The sequence below is a fragment of the Zonotrichia albicollis genome, chromosome Z (genome assembly GCF_047830755.1).
Source record: "Zonotrichia albicollis isolate bZonAlb1 chromosome Z, bZonAlb1.hap1, whole genome shotgun sequence".
NCBI lineage: Eukaryota > Metazoa > Chordata > Aves > Passeriformes > Passerellidae > Zonotrichia > Zonotrichia albicollis.
Genome location: NC_133860.1, coordinates 41,973,227 through 41,999,784, shown reverse-complemented (window position 1 = coordinate 41,999,784; position 26,558 = coordinate 41,973,227). Strand labels below are relative to the sequence as shown.

The window sequence follows — 26,558 nt, the reverse complement described above, 5'->3', positions numbered from 1 at the left end:
GAAAGCTATTGATATACTTCTCTTTTCTGCAGCAAGGCACAAAAGCAACAGAGTGTATCCCAACAGTTCATTGAAAACTGAGAAGCACCGTGGCCGTCAGAGACAAATCACACGTAACATAAGCCTGCAAGGTTAAGTTTGGAAAATTATGGTATTGAGATGGGGCTCAGGGGGAAAGCCTGAGAACCTCTTCAACTGCTTCTAGAAATCTCAGGAACAGAAATTTATCCAGGGCTGCAGTACTGCAGCTCTCAGCACTGGCTCTGAATGATGTGTAAATGGCTCCAACTGCAACAACCTCCAGACGGGGCAATTTCTAGCCAGGAGATGGTGTGGTTTGCCACACTGTTGACTGAGACATCTAAAGAGGCATCCCCCTCCCCACTCTGAAACAAACAAACGCACTCAAAAAAACCCTCAAACAAAAATGCGCCCTACTTTTGCATGAAAGCACACGCTAGAATTACTTTTCATTTTTTTATGTGATGCAGCTGGAACCCTGGGGCCCACCACCAGCAGCAAGCTCTGCCTGACACGACCAAGCCTAGGTGATGTAGGAGCTCGGTAACAGACTTCGAGCACGTCCGGCGCCGAGACCGCCCCGCCTTTGGGTGTCGCTGTTCATCCCTCATCTTGTTCCCGACGCTGCCGCCGTCCACGGGCAGCACCGCCCGCCCCAGCTCCCGGTGTCGGCCCAGTCCCCGGGATCTCCCGCTCCGCCCGTCCCGTCCCGCCGCGCCCCCGGCCCCGGCCCCCGCCCCGCCCCGCCTCCGCCCTCGCCCCGCCTCCGGCCCCGGCCCCGCCTCCGCCCCTTCCCGGGCGCACGCGCACTGCAGCGCGCGCCGCTTCCGGCTGCTCCCCGTGTTTCCAGGCCCCGCGCCGCACGGGACAGATCTCGGTGCGGCGGCGGCGCGCGCCCCGCGCCGCTTCCTGCCCTCGCGCCCGGCGGGCGCCATGGCCATGGCCGGGGCCGGCGGGCGGGGCCGCGCGGGCGCTGCGGGGCGGGCGGAGGGCGGGCGCTGAGCTGCGGCGCAGGGGAGGGCGGGCGGCCATGGCCTCCCCGCCGGGCGCCGAGAGCCGAGCGGACCCGGGCGAGCAGGAGGCGGCGGCGTTGCAAGCGGAACTGGGCGCGTGTCGTGAGCAGCTGGAGCGGGCACGGCGGCGGCTGCGGCGCGCCCAACGCCTTTACCGGCGGGAGCGGGAGAGCGGCGAGGCGCTCAGGAGGCAGGTAGGGCCCCTTGCCCTGGACACCGCGGCCTCCGACCCTTACGCCCCCCCGGCCGGGAGCCACTCGGCCCGCGCTCCGCTTGTCCCCTCCTCCCGATGTGCCCGTTCCACACGGTCCCGCAGCTCGCCGGGCTCTCCTGGCCTGCGAGGAGCCAGAGCAGGTTTGAGGTCTTGAGTCAGAACTTGGTGGTGAGAACGGTAACACCTTCTCTACCACAGGGTTAGATTTGCAGTCAGAAGGAAAAATTACATGTATCAGAGGGAAAGAAGTTTACTGAACGAAGTGTGAGGTAAAGGAAGAGTGGCAAGACGTCTCTGTGAATGCTTATGGCAAAAGAGGGAAGTTTAGGGGAGCCCTCATTGCAGTGTACAGCTTCTTTGTGAGGGGAGGCAGGCAGTGATATCCTCTCTGGCAGAACCCGAGGGAACGGCCTCAAGTTGTGTCAGGGGCATTTTAGATTGGATATTAGAAAAAGGTTCTTCACAGAGGGGATGCTTGGGCAGTGGAAGAGGTCCAGCAGAGGATCAGTCACAGCACTAAGCCTGCCAGAGCTCAAGGAGCATTTGGACAATGCTCTCAGGCACATGGTGTGACTCTTGGGGTGTCCTGTGCAGGGCCGAGAGTTAGACTCGGTGATCCTCGTGGGTTCCTTCTACTCAGAGCATTCTGTGCTTTGTAAATGCCACAGTCATCATCACTACAGGACAGTGATCGTTGCTTGATATCCAAGTTTACAGGGTGGGCATTTGGGAATAATCTCAGTGAAGTTTCTGTGCTCCTTTGTCAGCAGAAATTATGTGTTTCTTCGTGCCAGCCATTCAAGTACAAAATTGTCTCCTGACAACCAAAATCACTTGAAACCACTTCACACCTGTGATGCCATTATGTTTTGTTTGAATTACAGAATGCGAAATAGGCTGACTCTCTTTTCTGAGATCGCAGACCACTAAAATTGATGGCAGTATTTTGTTTTTAACATGCAATTTTTCTTTCAGGTAGAAGAACTCACTAAAGAAATCCATAATAGAAAGGAGAAAGATACATCTAGTGTAGAAGTACAGACAGAGGACTGTGCTGCATGGTCACAAGCAGGTACAGAGGGTGGTGACTGTTTAAATAGGGATATAGAACAGTATCTTAGTTTGAAAATGTTATAATATAGAATACATTTCAGGTCTAGATCCTTTGCTGAATTAAATTCCTTAACCTGACCTTGTCTTTTAGACCTTTTGGTATTCATTCAAGGCATTTATTCAGGATAAAATGTAGCGTGGACTAGCAGAATCCATGCCATTGTAATACATGCTTTACTAAGTTTTGAAGTATATGAAGACAAGAGGTAGGATTGGAATAAATTCAGAGTAGAGGCACTACCTAATATTTGATTTTCATTAGACTCCTTAACTGTATAAATTTCCAGTTTAAGATTTAGCATCCTTAAACTGCATTAGTAAAATACTGCCTTGCTAATTTATGCAACTTCAACTTTTCTTTCTCTTTCCTGGCAGATTATTACTACTATGAAAATTATTACAATCACACTGATACTCAAGGTTGTGCATCTGAGCTACCAGTGCAGCACAGTCATGAGAGTGAAGGCATTGAGCATAACTCCACAGAGGAATCGGAGGCAGGTGTTAATATTCCACTGAGGAAGGATAGCATTAATATTCCACTGAGGAAGGATAGCACCAGAGCTATTGAAGGTGGAGAAGAGGAAAATTTCGTCCAAAATTCACAGGTTTTTGGACTGTCTGGAGTTTTACCAGTTTTGAAATCAGTATTCTGTTAATATTCCATCTAAAAGATGTGCTTGCGGTCCTGAGAGCTTTATACAAAATGATTTTTTTGTGATGGTCTAGTGCTGATAATACCCTTGTACTTCAGAACTAGTTCTTTTTGTAGTATGTTCCAAGTGGAGCACCCTCTTAGATTTGTGTCTTGGAGTTTGAGAGATCTTGTAAAAAGGCATATGTATCTTGCATAGCCTGGAAGCAAGATTTTTTTTCAGCATAGTATGTCCAATATGTCCATGCTGATTTTCTTAAATAGTGCTTTTTATTTTTTCTTCCATTGACATAAGGAAGCAAGATATAAGGAGAAGAACATTGGTGGTGGGGTTTCTTTGCTTATTTTGTGGTGGGTTGGTTTTCTTCCCTGATCTTCAGCTTTCTCTCAGGTCACTCAGTTTACTGAGTTTGTGCCTCTAGCATCTGAAACGGAACAGAGGGCAGAAATCTGTCTTAGAGATGCTCTAAGACAAGAAACAAGATGTTTCTTGTGTGTATATTTGGTGTGAGTCACTTTTGAGTAAAGCTGGAGAAAAGTGAAAGACACAGGCTGAATTCTTGGTCCTGTTGAAAAAAATAGGAGTTTTCCAGTAAACTACAGCCAGATTTTTGTCTTCTGAAACAGTCCAGGTTCACAGAGCACTTACCTTTCTTGCTTTCTGTTATCAGGAGACAGAAGAAACTTCAGTACCAGAAGGTTCTTTGGCAGAGAGCTTGAGAGCTGCTGCAGAGGCTGCTGTTTCACAAACTGGATTTATATATGATGAAAATACAGGATTGTATTATGACCATAGCACTGGATTCTACTACAATTCAGTAAGGATAATTTCCTAAATTCTTGGAATTTTTTGTCTATCACAAAAGTTTTGTTAGTAAAAGTTGATATGAGCAAAGAACTAAGATCCAAGCTGATCTTATGTTTTGAAAAACAGGTTGCTGAAAATGAATAGTTAAAAATTTGTTAATTACTTTATTAATTATTTCAGTCAAATTAAAGATAGCAGGTGAGGATGCAAGTTTAGATTTTAATTCTGTTTTTTGATGTCTCATAGGTCTCCAAGTTACTTGGAGTTGTACAGATTATATACTATAAAGCTGATCTGTAACTCTTTCAAACCTAAAAGCTTGAGTTTAAAGATGTCTTGTTTAGAAAAAAAACCATATTTCTGAAGTCATTTGCTTCTCCACAGTGAAAAGAGTCTTGGGAGGAAATACACAAAATGTTTGTGCTTTTACTTGAGTACTGTTACCAACTAGTTTGATTCTACAGGAAAAGAACACACTTCTTTTAGAAGTGTTAGAAGATTAGATGATGGGTTAGAAATTCTTAATGGTTACTTTTTGATGTTTGTTTTTATATAGCTTTTGCAAAGGTTTTCTTTTTGTCCTCTGAGGTGTGTTTGTATCTGTGGATAGATATGTATACACTGTACTGCACTGAGAACAGAGAGTTTGGTTGCATTGTTATATTCAGCTCGACTGTAGAAAATGAATGACGTACGCAACTCTGTTCAGGATGCTTCTGGACTTAGTTTTTAAGGTCTCAAAGGATACCGTTGGTTTTGACACCATTTGTGGATATAGTTGTACATAAAAGTTTGGGGCTATGGATTGCAGTTTATGGTACTTATTATCCAAATATCCAAATTAGAATTATCCAAAAGAATATCTTTTCTTGGTACTTAAGTGTTCTGAATTACAGGAAGTGTTCCTGCATTGGGTTTGCTGGCAAAGTTCTGGTGATGGAGCCAGGGTGCGGAGGTGGCCTCTTGGAGAGAAGGCCAGGGGCTGCCTGGACATGGCTGGTCCCACTGCAGGGCACAGCACAGCCATCAGAGAAGCTGGTGGTGCCTCTCTGAAACCAGTGTAAGAAGGGGCATAACTGTGCACAGTGGAGTCTGTGTGGGGATGTGAGTGTGAAAAATAACCCTGTGAACACCAGGGGCAAAGAAGAAGGAGCAGGAGGAGGTTCTCCAAGCACCAGAGCAGACCATGCAAAAACTACTCATACTATAGTCCATGGAGTATCCCACGCAGACGCTGCTCATCCTGATGCCTTCTTTGGCTACCTAAACACAGAGACCAGACAAAATCAAAGGAATAAGCAGTTACATTTATTGAAGGGCCTTTAGGTACATTTAGGGCAGCCAAAACTCCCCTAGAGGCTACACCCAAAAAATGGACAACAGGTCACGAGTTTTTATATTTATGTAAGTTGGTCCATTTGCATTTTGGGAGCTAATCTTCCATTTACAGTTGCAGGTAATGAAGTCATTTCCCCAAATTTGCTTCCAACCCACAGCTCACTTTTGTTTACATTTCTTGATTCCCAGGCCTGGAGAGGAATTGTTTTGTTTGGCCAAAATGGGAAGGCAGCAGCTAACGCTGTATAAGGAGTTTGGAGTTATAAATAATAAACTGAAATCCCAAGGCATCACTTAAGGGACTGGAGAGCCCATGCCAGAGCTCAGAGCACATCTCCCTGGAGGGAGCTTTGCTGGTAGGAGCTGTGGCCTGTGGAGGACCCATGCTTGAGCAGTTCTTGAAGATCCCATGCTGGGCAGGGGAGAAGCAGCAGCAGCAGAGAGGGACTTCTCATTAACTGATCTCAGCCCCTCTACTCCTCATTTCCCTATACCACTCGGGTGAGGGAAGACGGGGAGAGGAGCTGGGAATGAAGTAGTACCACTAAGCTTGTGAAAAAAAAGTGGAAGAGATGTTTTTAATTTAATCCTTATCATCCAGCTGTATTTTAGCTATTTCCAAGTCAAATCTGGCTTGCCCATGATAGTGACTTTCATCTCTTAACCCATGAGCTTTCCATCTTATTTTCTTTACCAGACTTCCTTACCAGTCTTGTTGAGGAAGAGAGTTGACAGAGTGGTTGGATGGGCATGTGGTAGCCATCCAGGATCAAGCTGCCACAGTTCTTTCATTTTATCAAAATTAAAATGTGGTTCTTTATTAATCAGATGCTTCTTTCTATTTATGTATTTTTATTTATGTGATAGCATTGTTCTTCATTTCTTAAAAAGGAAAACCAACTGTATTATGACCCAGCAACTGGAATTTATTACTACTGTGATGTGGAAAGTGGCCGATACCAGTTTCATTCACGAGTGGATCTGCAGTCTTACCAGGCCTCTGGTACTAAGCACACCAAAGATAAAAAGGGGAAAAAGAAGAGAAAAGAACCAGAGTGGATTGCTGCAGATGAGTATAAGGTAACCTCAGAACTGATAGACAGAAAATGCAAAATCTCTTGGGTTTTTGTCTGTGATGCAGTTTACAGGCTTTGGAGCTTGGTTTTATGCAGAGAATGTATACCCTACTTTTTAAACTATTTAAACATATTAAAACTATATACAGCAGGTTGCTAACTTGTAGTTAGTGTTCAAATAACTTTCCCGTTGAGTGATTAAGAATTAAACTTTTAACTTTGATCCCCTCACTTTTTCAAGTTTTTTGAAATACTACCCAACTGTAAAGGAGTATAAAATTGAGTGTCAGTGAAGTTTTTTAAATAGCAGGCACACTAGAATGAATTCAGTGTTTTGTGGGCTGGATTTACATCAGAAATTCAGTGGCAATGTCTTGGGTTTGGGGTTCTGTCTTATGATTTGGTGTTGGTTTTTATGTTTGGTTGGGTTTTTTCAGATTCATATTATGAACCAAAAAAATGTAAATTTTGAAAATACACTTATACACAATCCTTTCTCTGTGACTGCCTTCCAGAGCGTAGTCCATTGCCATTTTACTGTATCTCTGCTATCATTTGGGATTTGGTGGTTCTTTCTTTGCATAGTATGTTCTCCTATTGATACTTGCTCACTTACTTGATATTTTCATTGTCATTAGTGTGTGGATAAGCTGTACATCTTAATAAATGCCCATTGTAATTAATATGTATTTTAAATTACAAAATTTTTCTGAGTGCTAAGAAAGCATACCATTTCTTGAAAAACATTACTGACTCCTAAACACCAAGTACTAACACAGCTATTAAACTTCAGGAAGCATTTCTGTTGTGAACACTCTTACTGATGTTAAATTCTATTCTTTCAATTTATTTTATTACTTTAAGATAAAATTGAATATGTTGATTTCTCTAGTTTGAATTCTCTTTGGTTTGCATTCTTCAAAGCTATTGCTTTAACCATTACATAGCTTCATTATATAGGCCTCAGACATGCAGATTGGTTAAAATGTGAAATAATTACATTACTGTCCAGATACCTACACGTAATAGTCATATAACATCAGTGCACAGTTAAAAATTTTAATCAAGAGCGAGGTTATCTGAAAGACTTGAAAATAGAAACTATTTGCATTAAGAAAAAGTGTAATTAGGTTAAATGGGTAGTGATTGTTGACTGATTACACATTTTATAAACAAATTGTGGCTAATGCAGGAATTTCTGCTCCTTGAGGAAACCTCAAGTGAACCTTTCCATTTGGAAAGCTTGATCTGGGTACTTAGAAACACTAAGCATAATGATTCTTTAGACTGAAGAGAACAGGGCTATTGCAGTGAAAGTGCAGTTTTACCAGCACCCAGGTTCAGGGCCTGCTCTGTGCAAATGCTGAATTAATATTCTGCCACTCTCAAAAGGCATTGGTCAATACAGAACTTTATCCATTGAGTGTCAGGAAAGAATCACAAAAAGCTCATAAGAATAAATCTTTATCATAAACTGATCAATAGGTCCCGTAAATTTAGTTCTATGATGAACTGTTACCTAAACCAACAAGAGTGTTTATAAAAATTTTAAGCCATGTATAGCTCTGACCTATCAAATAATGTTGACTACTTTTTAGACTCTCATCCTGGTCTGCTTCTGTAATCTGATTATATTAGAAATAGAGGTTTGTCTTAAGCTTACTTTATACCAATATTTTTGTTTAGATAGTCTTGTTAGCAGATCTTTTCTGTGAGACTTCCACAGTCACAAGGTAGGAGGTAAACATCCATTTTTTTCTAGTCTGTTTTATTCATGGCAAACTGAGTACTTTGCTTTACTTGTGAATTAATTTGTTTCACCAAAAAGGTAACAGGGAAAACATTTAAAGTATACTGTAGTGCACAGATCTTTTCTTCTGTGCTCAGTGAGTGAAGGTCTGTGTCAAAGAAGTAATCGTGGTCTTTTTTCAAAAAAGTGCAAAAATTTTTTAAAAGGTGACGTAAGTGATAATAGGATCCCTGGCCCAGTATCAAGATCCAGGGCTTCCATATAGTTTGGAGAATAGACTGTGTGCAGTAGTGATCCTGCAGTTCTACTTGCTGCATTGGGGCTGTTAGAAATACATAGCAAAATTGAGAAGGAAGTTCTGACACATGCCATTTTTTCCATAAATTGTTTATTTAATTTTTATTTTTTAATTTTCAAGCTACCACCTACTAAATTTTATTTCAGTGTGGTACTCAAAATTAACTTCTACCATGTTCTTTTCCATTATAGATTCATCATAGCTACATCTGTAGGAGAGGCAAGGTGGTTTTAGCAGTGTTTCCCTTACAACTCTTGAAGCAGTGACTTTTTACTTTTTTTGTCACATGTAGTTTACTTTTTGCTGATATTCATCCCATCTTTAGGTACGTCAGTTGACAGAAACCATGGCTAATGTGAAGATTTCTTCTTTTGGATTGGCAGCTTCTGGTAAAGGTAGAGTTGAGATGACAAAACACACATTAGTCCATGGATGTTTACCTTTAACCTTGATATTTTTGTTGAAGAAAAAAGAATATCTAGTAATTGGTGTTTGGATAATTTTTTTCCTAAAGGAATTAATAAATCTTTTAAAGCTATTTAGTCAAAATTCATTCACCTGCAAAGTAGCTTTCAAATAGATTTTAAATACTTTGTAAGTAACATCTGAAGAAAACTTTGATGGCATTCTAGAATATTTGGGAAGAGAAGTATTTAGCATCCCTTTATAACATAAATCAACTGGACAAAAGAAACTACTCATTCTTTAGGTACAGTTATTTAATTCAGAGCTGTCCACCACCAGTGTATAAAATGGCTCCTATATGCTGTATGTAGGAGAGGGTTTTTTTCTGGCATTTAATTAGATTTTTTGGACTGGAAAATTGAGTATTGTGTAGGGTAGATAAGAGTAACTAAAGTACCTGTGGAGTGATTTTAGCAGATGAAACCTTAGTCATTTGAGTGGAAGAGCTGTTTTGAAGTGTTTGAAACTATTTCTTTAGTAAAATACTGTATTTCAGATTAATTTCATATTGAGGGTGTCAATGCTAAAGGTGTACTATTCAGTCCTGTAGAAGAGTGCTGAGAACAAATGAATCTGCTAAATAACCTACTGAACTTCTAGCAGACCAAAACACAGGCTACACATTTGAGATAAGTTGTATCTGTCTATCTTTCTCTGCTTTGTATAAAATAAATTCAGAGAAAAAAAATAATTAAAACAGTGCAGTTCTTAGAATTGAGCCAATTATGCTCACAATAATAAGTTCCCATGTATGAGGATGCTGAAGAATTGCATGAACATGCATGGTGGTCAGCCATAGTACAGAAAAATTGAAGTTTTGAAAGACAAAATGTCTTGCTCTGTAACAGTAAAGCAAAAAGTATAGTTAAATGCTTAAAATACTTTGAAATTTTCATTAAAAGCAGTTAAATGACAATGATAATATACATTTTCTAAGTAGGACAGTCTGCGTTTCAACAGGTCATTGTAAAAGTTTGTGCATATTCTCTATAAAGTTTGTGGCATATTTGCTATAAAGTAAAACAGTCAGTTCCAGTCACATAAGCATGATTTGTTATTCTTATAAGATCAGTCCTCATGGGATACATAATATCCTGATTTCAAAGTACTTTTGGTTGATTTTGTCAGGGATGCAGAAATATGAACCAGTTCAACTCTGTAGTTAAAAAATAGTTCATTGTCTGTCAGATTGATCGCACCTCTCAGCTTCAGTTTAGTAAGAAAAATCCCAGAGATCATGTGGTAATACCCAGAAGATATAAAGTTTTTCAAGCCTGGATCACATTGAGTCTATCCGTGTCTAACTCATGACTGTTCTTGTCAGTCTAGATGTATTGGGCAAGGTGACAATGAAAAAATGTATGTGTATGAGAAAATATCATGGTGTAAAAAATGCTTATAATCACCATCTGCTTGCATACTTTGTGTCTTGTGGCATGAGTTTGGGATGAAGAGTTAGGTAGTCATTGAGAAATTAAGTACGTTGCTAGAATTTACTGCATTTTTCAGGGTACACTAGTACCCTGAAATACTACACTAGTATTTACCGAATTTTGTGCTTACTGCCTGTTCCTGCTTTTTAAGTGATGACTCTAAAGAGGCAAGGTGCTGCTTGCCTGGTTAGACTTTATTACATGCTACACATGTTCTGTGTTAGTATGGGTAGTCAGCCATGGTTACTCCAGTCAGCAGCTGAGCCCCAGACAGCTGCCCACTCACTCCACCAGCAGCAGGATTGGGAAGAGCATTGGAAGGACAGGAGTAAGCAAACCTGTGGATTGAGATATAGCCACATGTGCAAACAAAAGAAAAAGCAAGAAATTAATTCACTGCTTCCCTGCCTGGGCAGGTATCCCCAGGAATGCAGGGCTCCAGCACAGGTAATAGTGACAAAGGCCAAAGTGTCAACATCCCTCCTGCTTCCTTGTCCCTCCCCCAGCATTTATTGGTAAGCATGATGCCATGTGGTATGGGATACCCTGTGGACAGCTGGGATCAGCTATATAGCTTGTGTCTTCCTTCCATCTCCTTGTGCACTCCCAGCCTCCTTGCTGGTGGAGTGGTGCAAGAAGAGGCCTTGGTTTGTATAAGCGCTGCTCAGCAATAGACTAGAAACAAATCTCTGCATTATCAGCCACATTTTCAACAAAAATCCAAAGCACAGCCCTGCGGTAGGCATGGTGAATAAAATTAGCTTTACCCCAGCTGAAACCAGTACATAGTCACACACAATGGAAAAGGATTTCTGCAACACAAGATTGTTTCAAATGCTATAAGGTTCATTCAGTATCTGTATGCTTAATGTTTATACACTTTGTCCAGATGTGCATTTTAATACAGATCCATGAAATGATGAAGTGCTCAAGATCCATATTCAATATTAAAATTCTTTATTTCATACAAGATTTTCAAATGTAAATACTGCATTTTTATCAGTACTTAACTATTTAGTTTATTTGCTTTCTTAACAGTTGAATGCAGCAATTATGAAAAAATAGAGAAGCTGCTGAGAAGAGGCTTGAAGGTTATATTGGGAAAATCATAGAATGAATGTATGTGTGGAATCCTTGGTCTGTTTATAAGACTGTTTTTAAAAATTCCTGTTTTGAGCACAGAACCAAGAGTCTTCTCTTTAGTAGCCAGGCTTTAAAACAGCACCTTTTTACTTTCTAGTTTAAAATATCTGAAATTATGCCAAAAATCACAGAATGTCACAGGGTTCACTGTGGAGTTGAGTAGTTAGAGCCTTGTACTTGGGTGTCAGTGCATCACAGTCATGTCTTGTTTCACCTTGCTTGAGATTTGAGCAGATGGTGTAGCTTCTTTGTTTTCAGATTACATTCGTACCCTGAGCTACTTTGTTAGATTACTCTGTAATAGAAGTAATATGTTTTGGGGTGCAAAACACCTTGTTATGTTTGGTATCAATATAAGACCCGTGCCAAACGTAAATATAGACAAATACACTGAAAAATATAACTCAAAATGAAAAATCAGATTTCTAATGGAATTAATGTGTTTGACATGTCTAAACTGTGTAGGCTTATTTATGGCAAGACTACTACTTTTTTGTTTGAAATAAACAACATTACACAGTGACCTTCCTATCTTGTTCCTTTCTATTCAAGAACTTAGGGAGTTTAGGGAGGAGGGCTAGTACGTTATAGAGAATCCCTGAACAAACCAATAGTCTTTCAGTTAAAGCATAAAAGCATTGGTTTTACCTAAGAACCTGCTGTCTTACTGGAGGTGTTTCAAATGTACAGTCTCCTAACCAACAGCTGAGAGGAATTCTTGTGTTTGTAATAGTCTGTAGCACTGATGCATTTTAACAATTCTGAAAGTGCTTTAATTTCCATTATATTAATATTCACATTATTTCACTTATCTTGAGATGGAAACACATGGAAGGTGGTCAAGGATGTATTTTTTACCTGTTGCATTGCAATATTTGATACAATTCAAGGCAATTGAATGCATTTACTCTGAACTCAAAGTGGCACATAATTTAATCTAAGGTTTTATTTGTCTTTTAAAGATACTTCTGTTCTTCTTTCTCTATTGTTTATTTTTTTTTCCTTTTATTTTTTAACATAGTTGTCAAGCTACTAGATTGAGAATTACGTTTTTAAGGTACTCTGGCAAAATTAATATGAAACTTGAGGTTTCTCCGTTAAAAAATGTTGTTGGGATTTTTTTTTTCCTGATGATGAAATAAGTGGAAGTGGAAGAACCTGTAATGATCCAATCTGTCTGATATTCAGTAGAGAAATTGAGAAACTTTTGGCAGTAGAAAAAGGATTTTTAGTATAACTATTTCGCATAGCGTAAGTTAAGCTTGTACTGGTCTATAGATAAAGCATGAGTGAGCATTCCAGATATTCTGGACTCTGGTAATAAAAAAGAAGACAAAAACAGCAGGAGGATACAATAAAGATCAGCTAAAGACCTTCTAAGCAAGTTGCAAGAATTGAATAAGAGAGGGACAGAAGTGAGTGTCGTAAAAGTGAAATAGGAAAATATTCAGAGTGATGTTGTACAAGTTTGAAAATGAGAACAAGATTCTAAAGTTTCTAAACATTTCTAAAGTGTGAGAAAAGAGTAAGGTTTAGAAGAGGAGTAAGTGAAGTTTAGAAGAGGAGGGCAGTCACACTTTCCCAAATAGAAGATGGTCTCAGTCCCATTTAACAGGATGTGAAAATATTTTCACTGAAATGTAAAAGTTTGCCTGACTGCATGTGTGAAATAAACTATTTCTTAATAGTTCTAAAAATAATTCTTCCTAAGTGAAGAATTTACTTCCAGGCTATTCTGTAGAAAAATGCAATCTGTAAAGACTGTAACATTGTATAACTCCCCTCCAGGATTTGGACACAGAAGAGCAGAAATCATCTAACAATCTGAATTGCTTTTCCACCGCCGAGCAAGTAAGTTCTGCGGAAGAAGATGAGTCTCCAAATATAAGAAAGAAGACTAAAATGGACACAAAACCACTAAACAGTCTAACAGCCAAAGAATCCATTTCTACAGATGGTATAAATTCACATTCACACAAAAGTACACCAGACGCTGCAGCGTGTACAGATGACAGTAGAACAGTAGACACAGAGAGTGAACCAGAAGAAGGTGAAATTACAGATTCTGAGTGTGAAACCTACAGTGAGGAGGAATTAACAAGTGAAGAAACTGGTGATTCAGAATACTCAGAAAATGAAGGTGAATTATTGTGGATTATATATGGTATTACTGTATTTTTCCAGAAGCCTGTTAAAAAAAAAAAACAGTTTGTATAATTTAAAAAAATATCTAAAAGCATGTGACTTGAGGTGCTTTGAAAATGTGCTATATGTTACCAGCATTTCTTTCCCTCTCTTCACTTGTACAAAAAAAAGTAGCAGTTTCTATAAAAGCTGTTACTGATGTAACGTCTGTGCTTCTGTAGAAACCTCAGGGATCCCAAAAATTTTGTTTGATTGGGAAAGTGAAAGGAGAAAATAAACTCTAAACTGTGCTAAAATAGGGGTTCTAGACCAGTAATTCACAGTAATTCTATGTATTGACTCTCTTAAATTAATATACAGTATTTTTTATACTGTTTGTAAACCAGCATGTGCAACTGAATGCAAGATCAGTCTACTGTGGTGAAAAGCAGTGTGGAGTAGTTGAAATCCTATTTTGTGTATATTCCAGTGGCAAATTGTGAGAAATGGATATAGACAGGAAAACTGTATACTGTTTTATACCAAAGTGTTCTACTAGGTCGTTAAAATACCAAAAAAATACCAAATAAAAATACCAAAATACCAAAAAAACAATGAAGGTGACCTGTGAAAGGCTTGATGCAGCCAGTCAGAACTATGTATGTGCAAAGATCTTCCAAATTGTAGAATTAAATACAAGCCATAGAATACTGTATTGTAGCCTGTGCCCTGCTCATAGTTTATTGTCAGTTTCTTATGTTTTCATTACTTTACTTAACTACTCAGATTGTGGGTGGTTAATGCTAGCCAAAATGTGCTTGCTACCATCAGGCTTTCAGACTAAATTGTCTTTTCTTAATATCCAATTTGGCAGTAATGCTGAAGTAATAAAAACTGGGGACAGAATCTCTTCCCCTAGTACCTTTTAAGGTAGTTTCTTCTCATCTATGTCTGCTCCTAGCTGAGATCACTGGAGATTGTTTTATAAATGTACATCCAAGTACATGCAGCTGTCAGAATATAATATCTTAATATAATCTTCAGGCAAAAAAGCATATGCATCTGTAGGTTCTAGCTATTATTTTTTTTATCCATGTTGATGAATAGCACTCCTAAGAGAAAACAAAACAGTAAAAATGTATTTGACATAGAAATTGTCAGATGCAAAGTTTGATATGCAGTAGGTCTGTGATGTGGTGAACAAAAAGGTGCTGCCTTTTCTCAAAGTAAAATTGTTTTCTAATCTGCAACAATTAATGATCTATAAATTTATAGTATACTAGTAAGTTTTGTAAATGTATATATATTTTACTGCTGTAACTAAAGAGTTGTCCACCGGAATTAAGAAAATATTTGTAATACTTTGGTGTGCACTTAGCCTTTGAAACTACAATCTCATCAAAGTTTTCTCTCAGATGTTGTTACATATTTCTTTTAATGAAAGCTGTATATTATTCAGCCAGCTAAAGGCTGAATGGTTTTCAGTTTTTTGAAAACTTGACTATAAAGTTAAAACTGAAATGTGTTGGTAGTAATGGTGGTGGTGGGTTTTTTTTCTTATATAATTATAGATGAAGAAAAGATCTGGCCTCCTTGTATCAGAGTAATTGTAATAAGATCACCAGTTCTACAGACTGGATCACTTTATATTATCACTGCTGTGAAACCTGCTACAATTGGAAGGTAAGACTGAATGAAATTTTTTACATGTATATCTCAAACGACCTCTCTTTAAAAGCTGTGAAAAGCCCTTAGGATTGCTTGTCTCTACTCCTCATGCTTGTCTCCCTAGCCTGCAGCAGTTGTGAGGAACTCTGAGTTTGGTTAGTCCACAGTAAGAAATGGAAATCAGGTCACATAACATGTCATCGTGATAATGTAACAGCATACACACTTGCAGCTCAACACACCTGAATAGTTAGTGATAACTTGATGTTGTGACTGAGTTCCAGTGGCAGTACAGCTGCGAGCCCTTCTTTGAAAACTTGTTTCCTTGAAAGTAAGCAAAAGTTGTCCCAGGCCACTGAAGTACTTTTTTTTCAGAAACGAAACAGTGCCCTTCAGAAATCCAGGATCACTAGACTTCTTACACCTTCAAAATTTCAGTAGGGTTTGTTCATTGCCTTTAGATGATAAACTGGGTTGTGCTACACTGTATGCATTCTTATAGTTCTAAACCTGGTTTGCTCATTGTGGATGATGAATTTAATGATGATGTAAAGCTTTCTTCCATGTTGACTTGAAAACCTTCCCCTGGAAAAGCTGTTTCTGTCTAATGCTGATAGACATGTTTTGATTTGCTCTTCAAAGGTTGAATCATGTATGTGAAGATCAACAGACAACTCTTCTTTGAATTTGCATAGAGGTCTTTTACTAGCTGCATTACTTCTTAATCTCTTAGTATAAGAATGTAATACACAAATTCTTCTTCCTACTACTGCACTGTTTTGATAACAAAAAATGCAAACAAACCAAAACTCACCCTGTTGTAGAGATTACTCTTTGTTTACGTGTATTACCTGCCTAATGCAACCAAGAGTTCAGCTTCACCATGGAACACACGGGCACCAAGATGCACTAAAGAGCCTAAAGGATACAGAGTTCAGACTGTTAAAGGCATTGCATGACAGCTCAGATAGAAATATCAGGTTTATAAATAAGAATTTATTGGTACTCTTTGATCTTTATAATCATCTGCTTTGTATCATTTATACAAATGGTAGAAGGGACCTGAAGCAAGTCTTTACATTGTGCATACAGCAACACGTTTTCTATCTGTAAAAAATTCCTAATAGCTTTGAAGAGAAATATGATACTACAGTTCAACTCAAATATACCTTTCATGAGCCACTTAAAAGATTTACTTATACTTTGTTGTGATTTGTGTATCAACTTGCCTTTCCAGAGAAAAAGATGTTGGACACACACTTCAGATTCCTGAAGTTGGAGTCAGTAAGGTAACTCTTGTTCATGTCTGCTGAAAGGTAGATCAGAAGACATAAATGTATGAATGAAGCTTTAGATTTTATGGCTTTAAATTTGGAACATCGTGTTAATTTTTTGAACGAACTTTCAGAATGAGATATGGGTTTAACCAGACTTGAATTTGGAAAAAATGAAAACATATAGTATTTTACTAAATGGTAACTTAACACAAACAACAGTGTGTTTTCAAAAGCTTTGAGTCTTTATTTTGTAGTTATTGAACTTGATAACAAACCCTGTTAAGTACTAATGATATATAAAATTTTGATGCCAGATAGTAAGAATTTCTTTACCAAGTAATGCAGTCCTTGCAGTTACGCTCAGAGCAAAGGGGTTTCTTTTACTTTCTTTAAAGCAACTGTGGAAATTATGTAGAGAGAGTTTGAAATATTAACAGAATTCCTTTCAATGGTAGATTGAATGGAAATTTCTGTTACAAATTCTGTGCTCTGTTTTGCTAAATACTTCAACACAGACCTTAAATACAGCATTCCTAATAAAATAAAACTGTAGATTCACAAAGTTGTGTCATCCAAGCAAAAAGTTTGTTAAAAAAAATCTATAAATGCAAGTATCTCATGAAACACACTTTACTGTGTCTAATTTAAATGATAGTTCTCATTAATCACCTGCTATATTTCATACACAAAAATTTCTGGAGTAAATATTTCCCTGCTATTAATAACTTTTTCAGGCTTGTGTTTGAAACTGGGCAAATAAAGAAGTCAAAAGACTTTTATTTTTCTGTAACATTACCATTTTAGTACTTTACGGGTACTGGCAGTTTATATAAGAAGTTACTTCACTTTTTAGATAAGGAGTCAAAGGTGAAAAGATAAATTACATATCTGCAGAAATAAAAAGTTACATACTAGTTGTTTTCCTCACTGTTCTTACTTTTTAGCTGTGGTCAGCTTTGGTGTTTGCTTTTCTTGAGTGGAAAGGGAGATTTTAAAAAATGCTACCCCTTGCAGATTTGACCTCTTTAGAAGTTTTAGTTCTATTCAGTAAAGCAGAAGTAGAAAATAAAATGTCTATTGAATGTGCTAGTCAGTCTGCATCATTATGGGAGTGTTCCATGTAGTAAGAAATGCTAGCCAATCTTCAATTGTTTTTTATTCTTAACTGAAAACAGCAACTAGAATTGCTCTAAATTGTCAATTTTGAAACGGTCACTTTTCAACAGCCACTTCTGTAGATTTACTGCTTTTACTGGAGGTTCTAGTAGGTTGGAGAAGTTGATACTTCAGTTTGTTCAGTGGTCTTTTTTGGAGGTAGTACATGTCTTTATGAATTTGGCTAGGAGTTGCACTTTTTCTGGTCTGTGGAAGCAATACCTATACAGAACTGCAACAAGGAAAAAAAAAAAAACAAAACACAAAACAAAAAAACGCACCACATTACTAGTCTCAGTATCAGAAAGGAGATAAAAGAAACAGCAAAAGATTGGTACTGATTATGTCCTAAGTATTAAGATGCAGGAGAAGGTGAGTTATGTGAAAGTTACAAAAGCATGGTATTTAGGGAGTTATTTCAGATATGAAAGACCAAGTAAATGGAAGCAGAATGAGATTTATTTTTAAATGACAGTGCCATAAGATACCTTAAGAGCAAAAAGCCTGTTATTTAGAAGAACAGTTAAGAAGGCTATATTACTGAATCTCGCAGTTCTTTAAGTAAAGCATACTTGCCACATTGGAAGAATATAGTTGTCCAGTAATGAATCAGCTTATGAACAAAGTCATTACATTAACTGTATACATTAGTTCATACTGTTGTGGCCCATTCATTTGCATTTCATAAGAATGAAATCATAAAATGTGAAAAATTATTAACTTGGAGCACCAGAGCCACTCATATATTCTGAAATCTTACTGTAAAATAACATTTAAATTGTTAAGTATTCACTTAACAAGAACGTTTAACTTAGGCTTCTATTTGTCAGTTTCATGCAGAAGTGTATTTTGACCACGATTTGCAAAATTATGTTCTTGTGGATCAAGGCAGTCAGAATGGAACAGTTGTTAATGGAAATCAGATTCTCCAGGTGAGTATCTACTGTTTTAGAGCTCTTTATATTGCAGAAAACTAATCTTGTGGTCATTTTAAATGTTTTATGGCAAATCACTTACAATACCATTGTATGTCTTCTTTCATACGTTACTGTCTGCCTTGGTTCCCTTCTGATTTTAGCCACTTGGAGTACTTAATGTTTGGTTATGCTAGGAAAAATGAACTATGGTTACAGTTGCTAGAGTGAAATACCCACTATAATTAAACAGTTGCCTACATTTGTGAGACCAAACTGAACTGTTGAGTTGTAAGTAGTGTGCATGAAATAGAGTTTGCGTCCTTCATGAGTTTTAAACTTGTCTGCTAAAACTTTTGTTTGCTGTAGCCTAAAACAAAGTGCGATCCCTACATCCTGGAACATGGAGATGAGGTGAAGATTGGTGAAACTGTGCTTTCTTTTCATATTCACCCCGGCAGTGATACTTGTGATGGATGTGAACCAGGACAAGTTAGAGCACATCTTCGCCTGGACAAGAAAAAAGAGTCTTCTGGTTAGTAATATTATCACAGGATACATTTTTTATTATGGCTGTTTACTTTATAAAAATAAATTAGTTCAGTTTTCATATAGTTTCCTTGTTAGCTTGTAATCGTTGTACATAATGATGTATTTTCTTCTTGGTATATGTCTCTATGTATAATAATGTCAGAACAAAAATTCTCTCCTTTGTCTTATGATTCAAAACATTGTTACCTTAGTAATTGCAAATTCAATCCTATGTTCTTCCTTTTAGTTTGTCCAGCACTTAGCAAAGAAGAGAGAGAGCTAGTCAGAAGAAAAGCATTAAAACAAATACGGGTAAAATACGGTTTACAGGTGAGTTTGCAGTAGAAGTTGATTAAGTTTTTGTCATCTTGTGGTTCTTTTAAGTACTTTGTGATTCCTATTTTAAGCCATAGACTTTGTTGAATAAGGGAGGTTTTCAAATGCCCTTAAAGTTATCCTCATTTGTCTTTTGTACCCTGAATAAGTATTCTTTACAAACCTCTACAAAGAAAGATTATGATAAGAGGACAGGAAAGCTCCATTGAAAATTGAAGATCCTTTCAAAGTGTACAAGATTTCTAATCCTTTGGAAGTTAAGATTTTGCAAGATACTTTGTTTTTATGTCTGTAGACTAAGTTTTCACTGAGTTGCAGTCCTGTCTTTCATTTGGAAAGAAAACATAATGAGCAACTGAAAAATTATGGAAAGGAATGGGAATTTCTTCAGGTTTTTAAGTCCAGAGAAGAATGGAAACATGAACATACAGGCAATATAATATTATGTATTCAAATTACTTCTGTTGTAGAGATAATTTTAACATGCCGTTGCTTCCAGCATTTGTACTAAGTATTCATGTAGAAAACAAAATGCCATCATTTCTATGAAATTCTTCAGGTACCAAAATAATACTGATACAGAATCTGTAAACATACTTAATTCTGTCATTTATTCTGAAAAAAAGTAGTTGCTGAGGAACAAGATAAATTGTTATATAAAAAGCCAGTGGTGATGTGCACATGATTTTCTGCTTAATATGGAGAGACTGACCCTTCGTACCAAGAGAAGAGTCAAAAGAATCTGTTATTTTATTTACAGCTTCTGAGAAATTACTGAATTTGGCATATTACATGATGATGGCAGTAATATGGTTTACAAGGTATGCTTGTAAGCTAAGAAAATACTAAGTGGGGACTGCAGATTTTGTTGCAAGATTTAGTATTACTAAAAAAGGCTGAATCTCCCATACTTTTGGAGGGAAAAAGGAAAGTTAACAAAAATACAGAATTTAAACCCCACTGTCTTTGTCTCGATGCGATTAAATCTGCTTGGAAAGAACACAGAATATGAAGACAACAAGGCAGTGAAAAATCCAAAGTACAAAGACAGAGCAGGAAAACGCAGAGAGACCGTTGGAAGTGAAGGAACCTTCCAGAGAGATGATTGTTCAGCTTCTGTTCATACGTAAGTTGGGGATGGGGGAAAGTATCCGCCATGTTCTTCTTTTGTGAATCTTTTAAAAAATGATAATGAAATAAGTATCAATTTGCTACTAGCATGCAGTTTGTTAAATTACAAATAACCTGTATATATTGTGTTAGGAGAGCTAGAAAATTTTAAGTTTTTCACACTTCCCATTTCACGTGCTTTTATTTATTGACTCATCACCTTCCATATAAAAATATATGGAAGGTGAGGGCTTAAGGATGGCAGTAAGGACACTTATATCACTTCCTTACCAACTCAAAAATGTAAAGAACTCCCCAGCTGCATTAGTGGCATCTTCAATAGTGTCTGTTTTTCAAGTGGTTCAGTCTTTATTTTTCCTATTCAGTTCCAGTAATAGTGCATATGCAGATTTTTCACTTGCAGCTTCTCTCACTGTCAATATCTAGCCACTCACAGGACATGTATTTACATACCTCTCAAATGACACTTGATGTTCCTTCAGTTGTTACATTGCCTCTGTAAGGTGTAGTTGGGGTTTTTTTTTAAGCAGCATGAACTTGTAGGTGCGTGAGAATTAATAAAAGGACATGTGAGATGATGAAATAGGTGCAGGAGGATGATTTGGCAGCGATACCACTTTTTCCATATTGTAATCCATACCCTCCTACCCGTGATGTCTCTCTTAACTCCTACAGCAAACAAGTAGTTCAGGAGGTTTAAGAAAGCTGATAGTGACCTGAGGCTTGTTCTTCTGTATAGCTCTTGAAGGACTGATTCCTGATTTCTATATGTATGCACATTTCTGTTTTTCAGTATTTGAAAGCACACTCTTTTATATTAACTCTTGCTTATCAGTTATCTTAAACTTTCTTCAAAGTGAAATCAGCAACAGCAACAAAGGACATAAAATGTTGGAGAAGATGGGATGGAAGAAGGGGGAAGGTCTGGGAAAGGATGGTGGTGGCATGAAGGATCCGGTAGGTCTTCCTGGTTTTCACTTGAGACAAAAATAATAGGAATGTATTTGTAATGAAAAGTATCTAATTGTATGCCACTATTCACTTGAAATTTATAAAAAGCCTGGTTAAGAAAGAATAATCCCAGTAGGACTAAGCTCAAATTCTTTTTTCTTTGACTAATGGTGTATTTTGAAATTTTTCAGTAGTGTTGTCCCTTCCTACGCTGTGTTCATTAGGAAAGTAAACAAAGGAAGACAGACAGCTTCTAACTATTGAATTAATAATCTCATATTTGTATACAAAGTCTGGAGGAAAATTGGAATAATTTATGTGATGCAATTTGAAGATCGGTTTAGGGTGGAATTCTTTCTCAGAGGCTGCCATAGCACAAAAATCAAGCTAGATGATGGGCATTGAGAGAGGAAAAGCTGGCAGAAGTCACTGTAGCCAGCAAGTTGTGGGCCTCTGTGGCAACCATGTTAGCCCCATTTTTGTCACCAGAGATGTGTTGTCTTTTGGCAGTAGTGCTGCTCAGAGCCACAGCATACCCTGGGTTGTCAAACTAGCCAGCACAGGGATCATATGCTGCTCACTCAGTGAGATGTATAATAGTTAGTTTTGTGGCATTTGGGGACATTATTCAGGACTCGAAATCATAGTTCCAGAAGTGGTGATGTGACACATCATTTTCATGGTACTGTTCATGTATGATCTAGGTGTTTTAGAACATAAAAGAGAAGTGCTTGGGGAGAGGGGGTGGCATGTGTATTACAAAACCAGAATTTGTAGTATTTAGAATACCTAACTTGCAATTACAACAATATTTCATGTATTTGACAGATCCAACTGGAGTTACATCAGAAGCATGCAGGTTTAGGTACAAGGAAACCAGCCTCAATTGAAGATGTTCAGCTTGTTCAGAGCAAGAATAAAAAGAACTGGGATAAAGCAAGAGAGAGGTTTGCTGAAAACTTCCAAGACACTAAATCACAAAGGGATACAGCTAAGAGTACACTTTGGGTTAGAGGGACTATAGACTGAACTATCTTGTCCCAGAGCAAGGTAATTCCTGAGTATAAATAATTGGGAGAGAATTTATTTTTATTCTTTTTGCTTTTGCTAAAGCAGGAGTTTGGTTATATGTAAAATACAGTTGTGGAAAACCTTATTCAAGATTAACTCTGTTAATTGGTTTTCTGTAGTCTTCATGCTTTTATACACATTTTTAATACGATATGAATGGAGTTTAGAGTGATATTCAAATTTAAGTACTTGAAAATTATTTTCCTCAGAAACAGGAATCTTCCATTGTTTTTACACTTCACAGAAAGTTACGCAAAACATCTGTTACACTTACATATGATACCTTTAACACTTGAACAGTGGTTTAAAATCAAGATGAAAAAATAAATTCCTCAGATCCCTAGTAAAAAAAGTACCATATTGCTGTTTCTTCATGTTTGCCATGACATGCTCAACAAGAGGCACACCACTCTTAAATTCACACAGTTCAGTATTAGCTACATGTCTCAGCATACATCTGGCAAAGGAAAAGGAGGAAAAGGCTTGTTTTTAAATGATTCATCATTACGGTTCAAAAATACCATCATCCATGAAATAAACTACCAGCATTAGTGAAGAAAACAATGTTTAGAGACAGCTTGTAGCAAAATTTTCTTCTGTGAAGAACTTGTTTGATATTTGTTTAGTAAATCTGTATCATGCCTTTAAAAGAGGAGGTATGTTTAGAAAACTGCTGTCTGTTTGTATTTATTAACTTCTTTTTCTGATACATCCATTGCTGGCAATGGGGTTTATGCCAGAAAAAACTACACAAATTACTGATTTTTGATGGGGAAGGATTTCCAAACTGAAGCTAAAAGATTGGTGTTTATTAAATGTTCCTAAACACAATAAATCATTGTCAGTTTAAGCAGTGTGCTTCTTCAAACTGTCTTGTCCATATGTTGGATGGGAATGCTCTTCTAAAATGAGTAAAACTTAATCCCAGCTTGTTCAAGTTGAAGTTCTGATACTTGTCCAAGAAAAACGTGGTAGTCTCACCAACCTACCAGATCATGCACACAACTGTGAAGCACTGTGGAGTAAAAGCAGAACAAGTTACCAGCCATTTGTCTTAATCTAGATACATACAGTATAAAGCAAAAGGTCCAATCTATTATTTAAATCGTGAAACTTGCCCAAGTTTACAACATGAAGCACACCTTACTTCTGCAGACAGAGGTGAAGATAAAATTATCCGCATTCAGTGCCTGGAGCAGCATAACTGAGTTTGCTGTTTGCCTTTGTAAGCAGTTAGTTTTCTACTGATTTTCTACTGACAGACATGTATTACTGCTTTTGCAATAATACACAAGTATTGCTGTATTATGTACTTTACTGCTGCATTCCTGTTTCTTTATTATGCATTCCTTTTTATTAAATATTCCTTTTTATTTTATTTATTCCTTTTTACTTCATATTTTCAGAGGCTTTTTCTAGCTGTGAAAAAAATGTTCTGTAAGTACTGGTCTGTAGTTTTTAAGTTTTAGATCACCATTTATCTAAAAGCCTCTTCCTGCTAGCAGAAGGAAGAAGCTCCTTCTATATGCTAAAAGAATGTTTTTGCCTTTTTTTCTTTTTAGTTCTGTAGTCTTCAAAGTAAATCAAACTATAAACCTTAATGTGGTGTGAGTAGGAACCATAACTTTCCCTCTCCCCAGTTATTCAAGTGGAACAGCTCTAAGAACAGTAAATCAACAAGTTTGCATTTCATGAAGCTTTTGAAGTAAGACATCATTTGCCCTCTGTGAGAGGCATGGTCTCACGCAGTCAAGACTGACTGCTTTCAGTACTGCAGCTTCCTCTTTCAGCAGTTCCATATAAAGGGCTGAAGCTTAGTCTTGGTTCAGTGTTGGTGCGACAAATCCTGTTCTCTCTTGATGCTGCCTAGGGAAGTGGAAAAAGCAGTACCATTAATACACAGATTTTTAAAAAACTGGAGGTAGGTTTGAGTAATTATCATCAAGCAGTTGTGTGCCTTTATTGAGTAGAAAGACTTGTATTGTGCTAAATAGGAGTTTTCATCCTTTAGTGACCTCTTACAAATGAGGTGAAAACCACCAGTTGTGTGCGAGCCTTATGTGCAAATGCAGTACTGCTTTCCCTCATGTCAGAAGGGGAACATGAGTTGCTATTGCACTATTATAATTTTGGAGGCTATAACCAGTAAGATACAGCATAAAGGTCAACTGTCTTACCTTCTCAGTCCTCCAACCATCCTGTTGCCTTTCCCAGCTTATGACAGTTCAAGCTGCTTTTTTATACAGCTAAAGTCAAGTTTTAGCAGTTTGCTTTATATATAAATACTGTTAGTGAATACCTATAATCCTAAAGTTCTTAAGGATAAAATGAATCAGTTTATATAAACAGTTTTTGTAGTCCTCACAGTGAATTTTGTCAACTTAGCAAACATATTTCTGAAATATAAAGAGAAGTAGGTACATTATTATCTTAAGAGCAGAACCATCCATCTGGCACAGAAAAACATGGAGTGGTATCAGTGTTGTGTGCAAGGCCCTGAACTATTTGCACATTAACTGCTTTTACAAAACATAATGTAGGATGAAACCGGAGTGTTTGTTCCAGCAAAGCTGCTGCAGCTGGTTATGTGAAGGTTGTGTTTAGTGAAAGACTGGTCTTTCTGCCAGCATATGAACCCACGGCAGCAGGAAGAGAGGTCAAAACCAGCATCTTAGTTACCAAGAAGATGTACTGAAAAGTGCATTCCAGTGGATTTTTTTCTGTGTGATCTTTTTCCATGTGCTCTGATCTCTAAACGTGGTAATTTTTTTCTCAGCGAGTTTCTGATTTCTAAACGGGTTTCATCTGCACCTTATTTTAATCCAGCACTGCCTCTCTGCTGATGAACATACCTGCATAAGGCTTTACAGCAGCAGTGATCCTAGTTCAGCCCTTCAGCGCACCGGGGCACTATCCGCTGTCCTCCGTCTGTGCTCAAGCATCCTGGTGTCATTTCAGCGCTGCAAACAGGACACATGCTGCCTCTTCTGCCGCTTCTGCAGCTCCTCGCGAATAGGGCAGGGGAAGAAACGGGACTGACGGCCTGGCTGCCTGCGCTGTGCCCGGGAAGCCGCCCAGCAGCCGCGCCCAGCAGCGCCTCCCGCCGCAGGGGCCGCCCCGCGCCGCCCGCCCCGCCGCCATCTTGTGTGCCCTCAGGGCATGGGGCCGGAGCGGAGCGGGGCCTGGCACGGCCTCCGCCCGCACCGCGCCGCCCGCGGCTTCCCCCGCCTGGCAGGGCGCAGGCACGACGCCGGCATGGGCCCGAGCTGCCCGCTGGTGTGCTGCTCTGCAGCTCAGGAGCAGCGAAGGGAGTAGGGAATGCATCACATTACCAGAGGACAGGTAGACAAACGAAAACGGTAGCTGTAGATAGTAGTTTAAAAGTACACTTTCATTACTTTTTTAACATTTCGACTTAAAAATGATCCTAAGAATGAATGAGTGCCGTCTCAGGAGTGATCTTGAGAAAGATGACAGGAAGAGCTAGCGTGGCCCACCAAGGGAGTCAGCAGAGCGCCTCATTCACACAGAGCTGACTCTTAAATTGAATCTGCCATGCCCTGCCTGTGTGTTGTAAAAAGCCTTACAGCCCCTGCTACCCAGCCCCTCTGTTCATCTTCCTTCCCTTTTCTGTCCGAGGACAATGGTGTTGCCTTGATAGTCTTTAGACAAGCCTGGTTCCTGCTGCAGGTGGTGTGCTTTGGCCAAACCTCTGCTGGACGTCGTGGGACTGGAAAATTCACAGGTTGTCGAGCTAGAATGTGTAGCAGTTTGAGTCCTGCACAATAACCTGTTCACCTCCAGCATTTTCCTCCTTCAGTCCTTTATTTCTTCCTTTGTTGCTTCCTCTGGCTTATTTTTTTTCTCTAGATCATCAGATTTCTTGATTTAGCTGCTTTCTACACATAAAAAACAATATGCTGAGTAAGTAAAACTGTGATATTTGAGTTATCACCATCAGATTGCTCACTGGGCTTGTTTTTTCAGCATCTTACCCTCTTTTCTCAGCCTGTACCACCACCAGGCAGGAATAGTCTAAAGTGCCCAGTGATGTTGAGTAAGGCTTATTGTGA

General features: G+C 38.5%; 1 protein-coding gene, 1 long non-coding RNA gene and 1 other non-coding gene across 6 annotated transcripts; 1 reads left to right on the top strand and 2 right to left on the bottom strand.

The window, feature by feature from the left end:
* The first annotated feature begins 879 nt into the window (after nucleotides 1-879).
* On the top strand, nucleotides 880-22,570 carry AGGF1 (angiogenic factor with G-patch and FHA domains 1). 4 transcript variants are annotated; one of them, XM_014268001.3, is made up of 14 exons: nucleotides 880-1,228; nucleotides 2,224-2,320; nucleotides 2,737-2,858; nucleotides 3,688-3,834; nucleotides 6,054-6,242; nucleotides 13,116-13,467; nucleotides 15,023-15,134; nucleotides 16,357-16,408; nucleotides 18,382-18,483; nucleotides 18,835-19,000; nucleotides 19,244-19,326; nucleotides 20,331-20,458; nucleotides 21,321-21,420; nucleotides 22,243-22,570. In XM_014268001.3, exons 1-14 carry the CDS (start codon nucleotides 1,052-1,054, stop codon nucleotides 22,441-22,443), a joined length of 2,028 nt encoding a protein of 675 aa, XP_014123476.2. In that variant the 5' UTR covers nucleotides 880-1,051; the 3' UTR covers nucleotides 22,444-22,570. The 4 variants fall into 4 exon arrangements, with proteins under 4 accessions (XP_014123476.2, XP_014123475.2, XP_026650127.2 ...); XM_014268000.3 differs by having other exon boundaries at nucleotides 2,737-2,969; XM_026794326.2 differs by lacking the exon at nucleotides 13,116-13,467 and adding an exon at nucleotides 8,612-8,681 and having other exon boundaries at nucleotides 2,737-2,969.
* Nucleotides 22,571-22,698: 128 nt separating this feature from the next.
* LOC141727052 (uncharacterized) lies at nucleotides 22,699-25,780 on the bottom strand. Its single transcript, XR_012578036.1, has 2 exons — nucleotides 25,338-25,780; nucleotides 22,699-24,351 (listed from the first exon to the last, which is right to left on the bottom strand). It is a non-coding gene; the product is annotated as an uncharacterized LOC141727052 (long non-coding RNA).
* LOC113459446 (small nucleolar RNA SNORA47) lies at nucleotides 24,549-24,677 on the bottom strand. The gene has a single exon (XR_003380681.1). It is a non-coding gene; the product is annotated as a small nucleolar RNA SNORA47 (small nucleolar RNA).
* Nucleotides 25,781-26,558: the final 778 nt, after the last annotated feature.

Coding starts and splice junctions, on each gene's coding strand:
- AGGF1 (XM_014268000.3), top strand. CDS start 1,052: ATGGCCTCCCCGCCGGGCGCCGAGAGCCGAGCGGACCCGGGCGAGCAG. Junction 6,243..13,115: donor TTGCTGCAGATGAGTATAAG/GTAACCTCAGAA, acceptor ACTCCCCTCCAG/GATTTGGACACAGAAGAGCA. Junction 19,001..19,243: donor CAAGAAAAAAGAGTCTTCTG/GTTAGTAATATT, acceptor TCTTCCTTTTAG/TTTGTCCAGCACTTAGCAAA.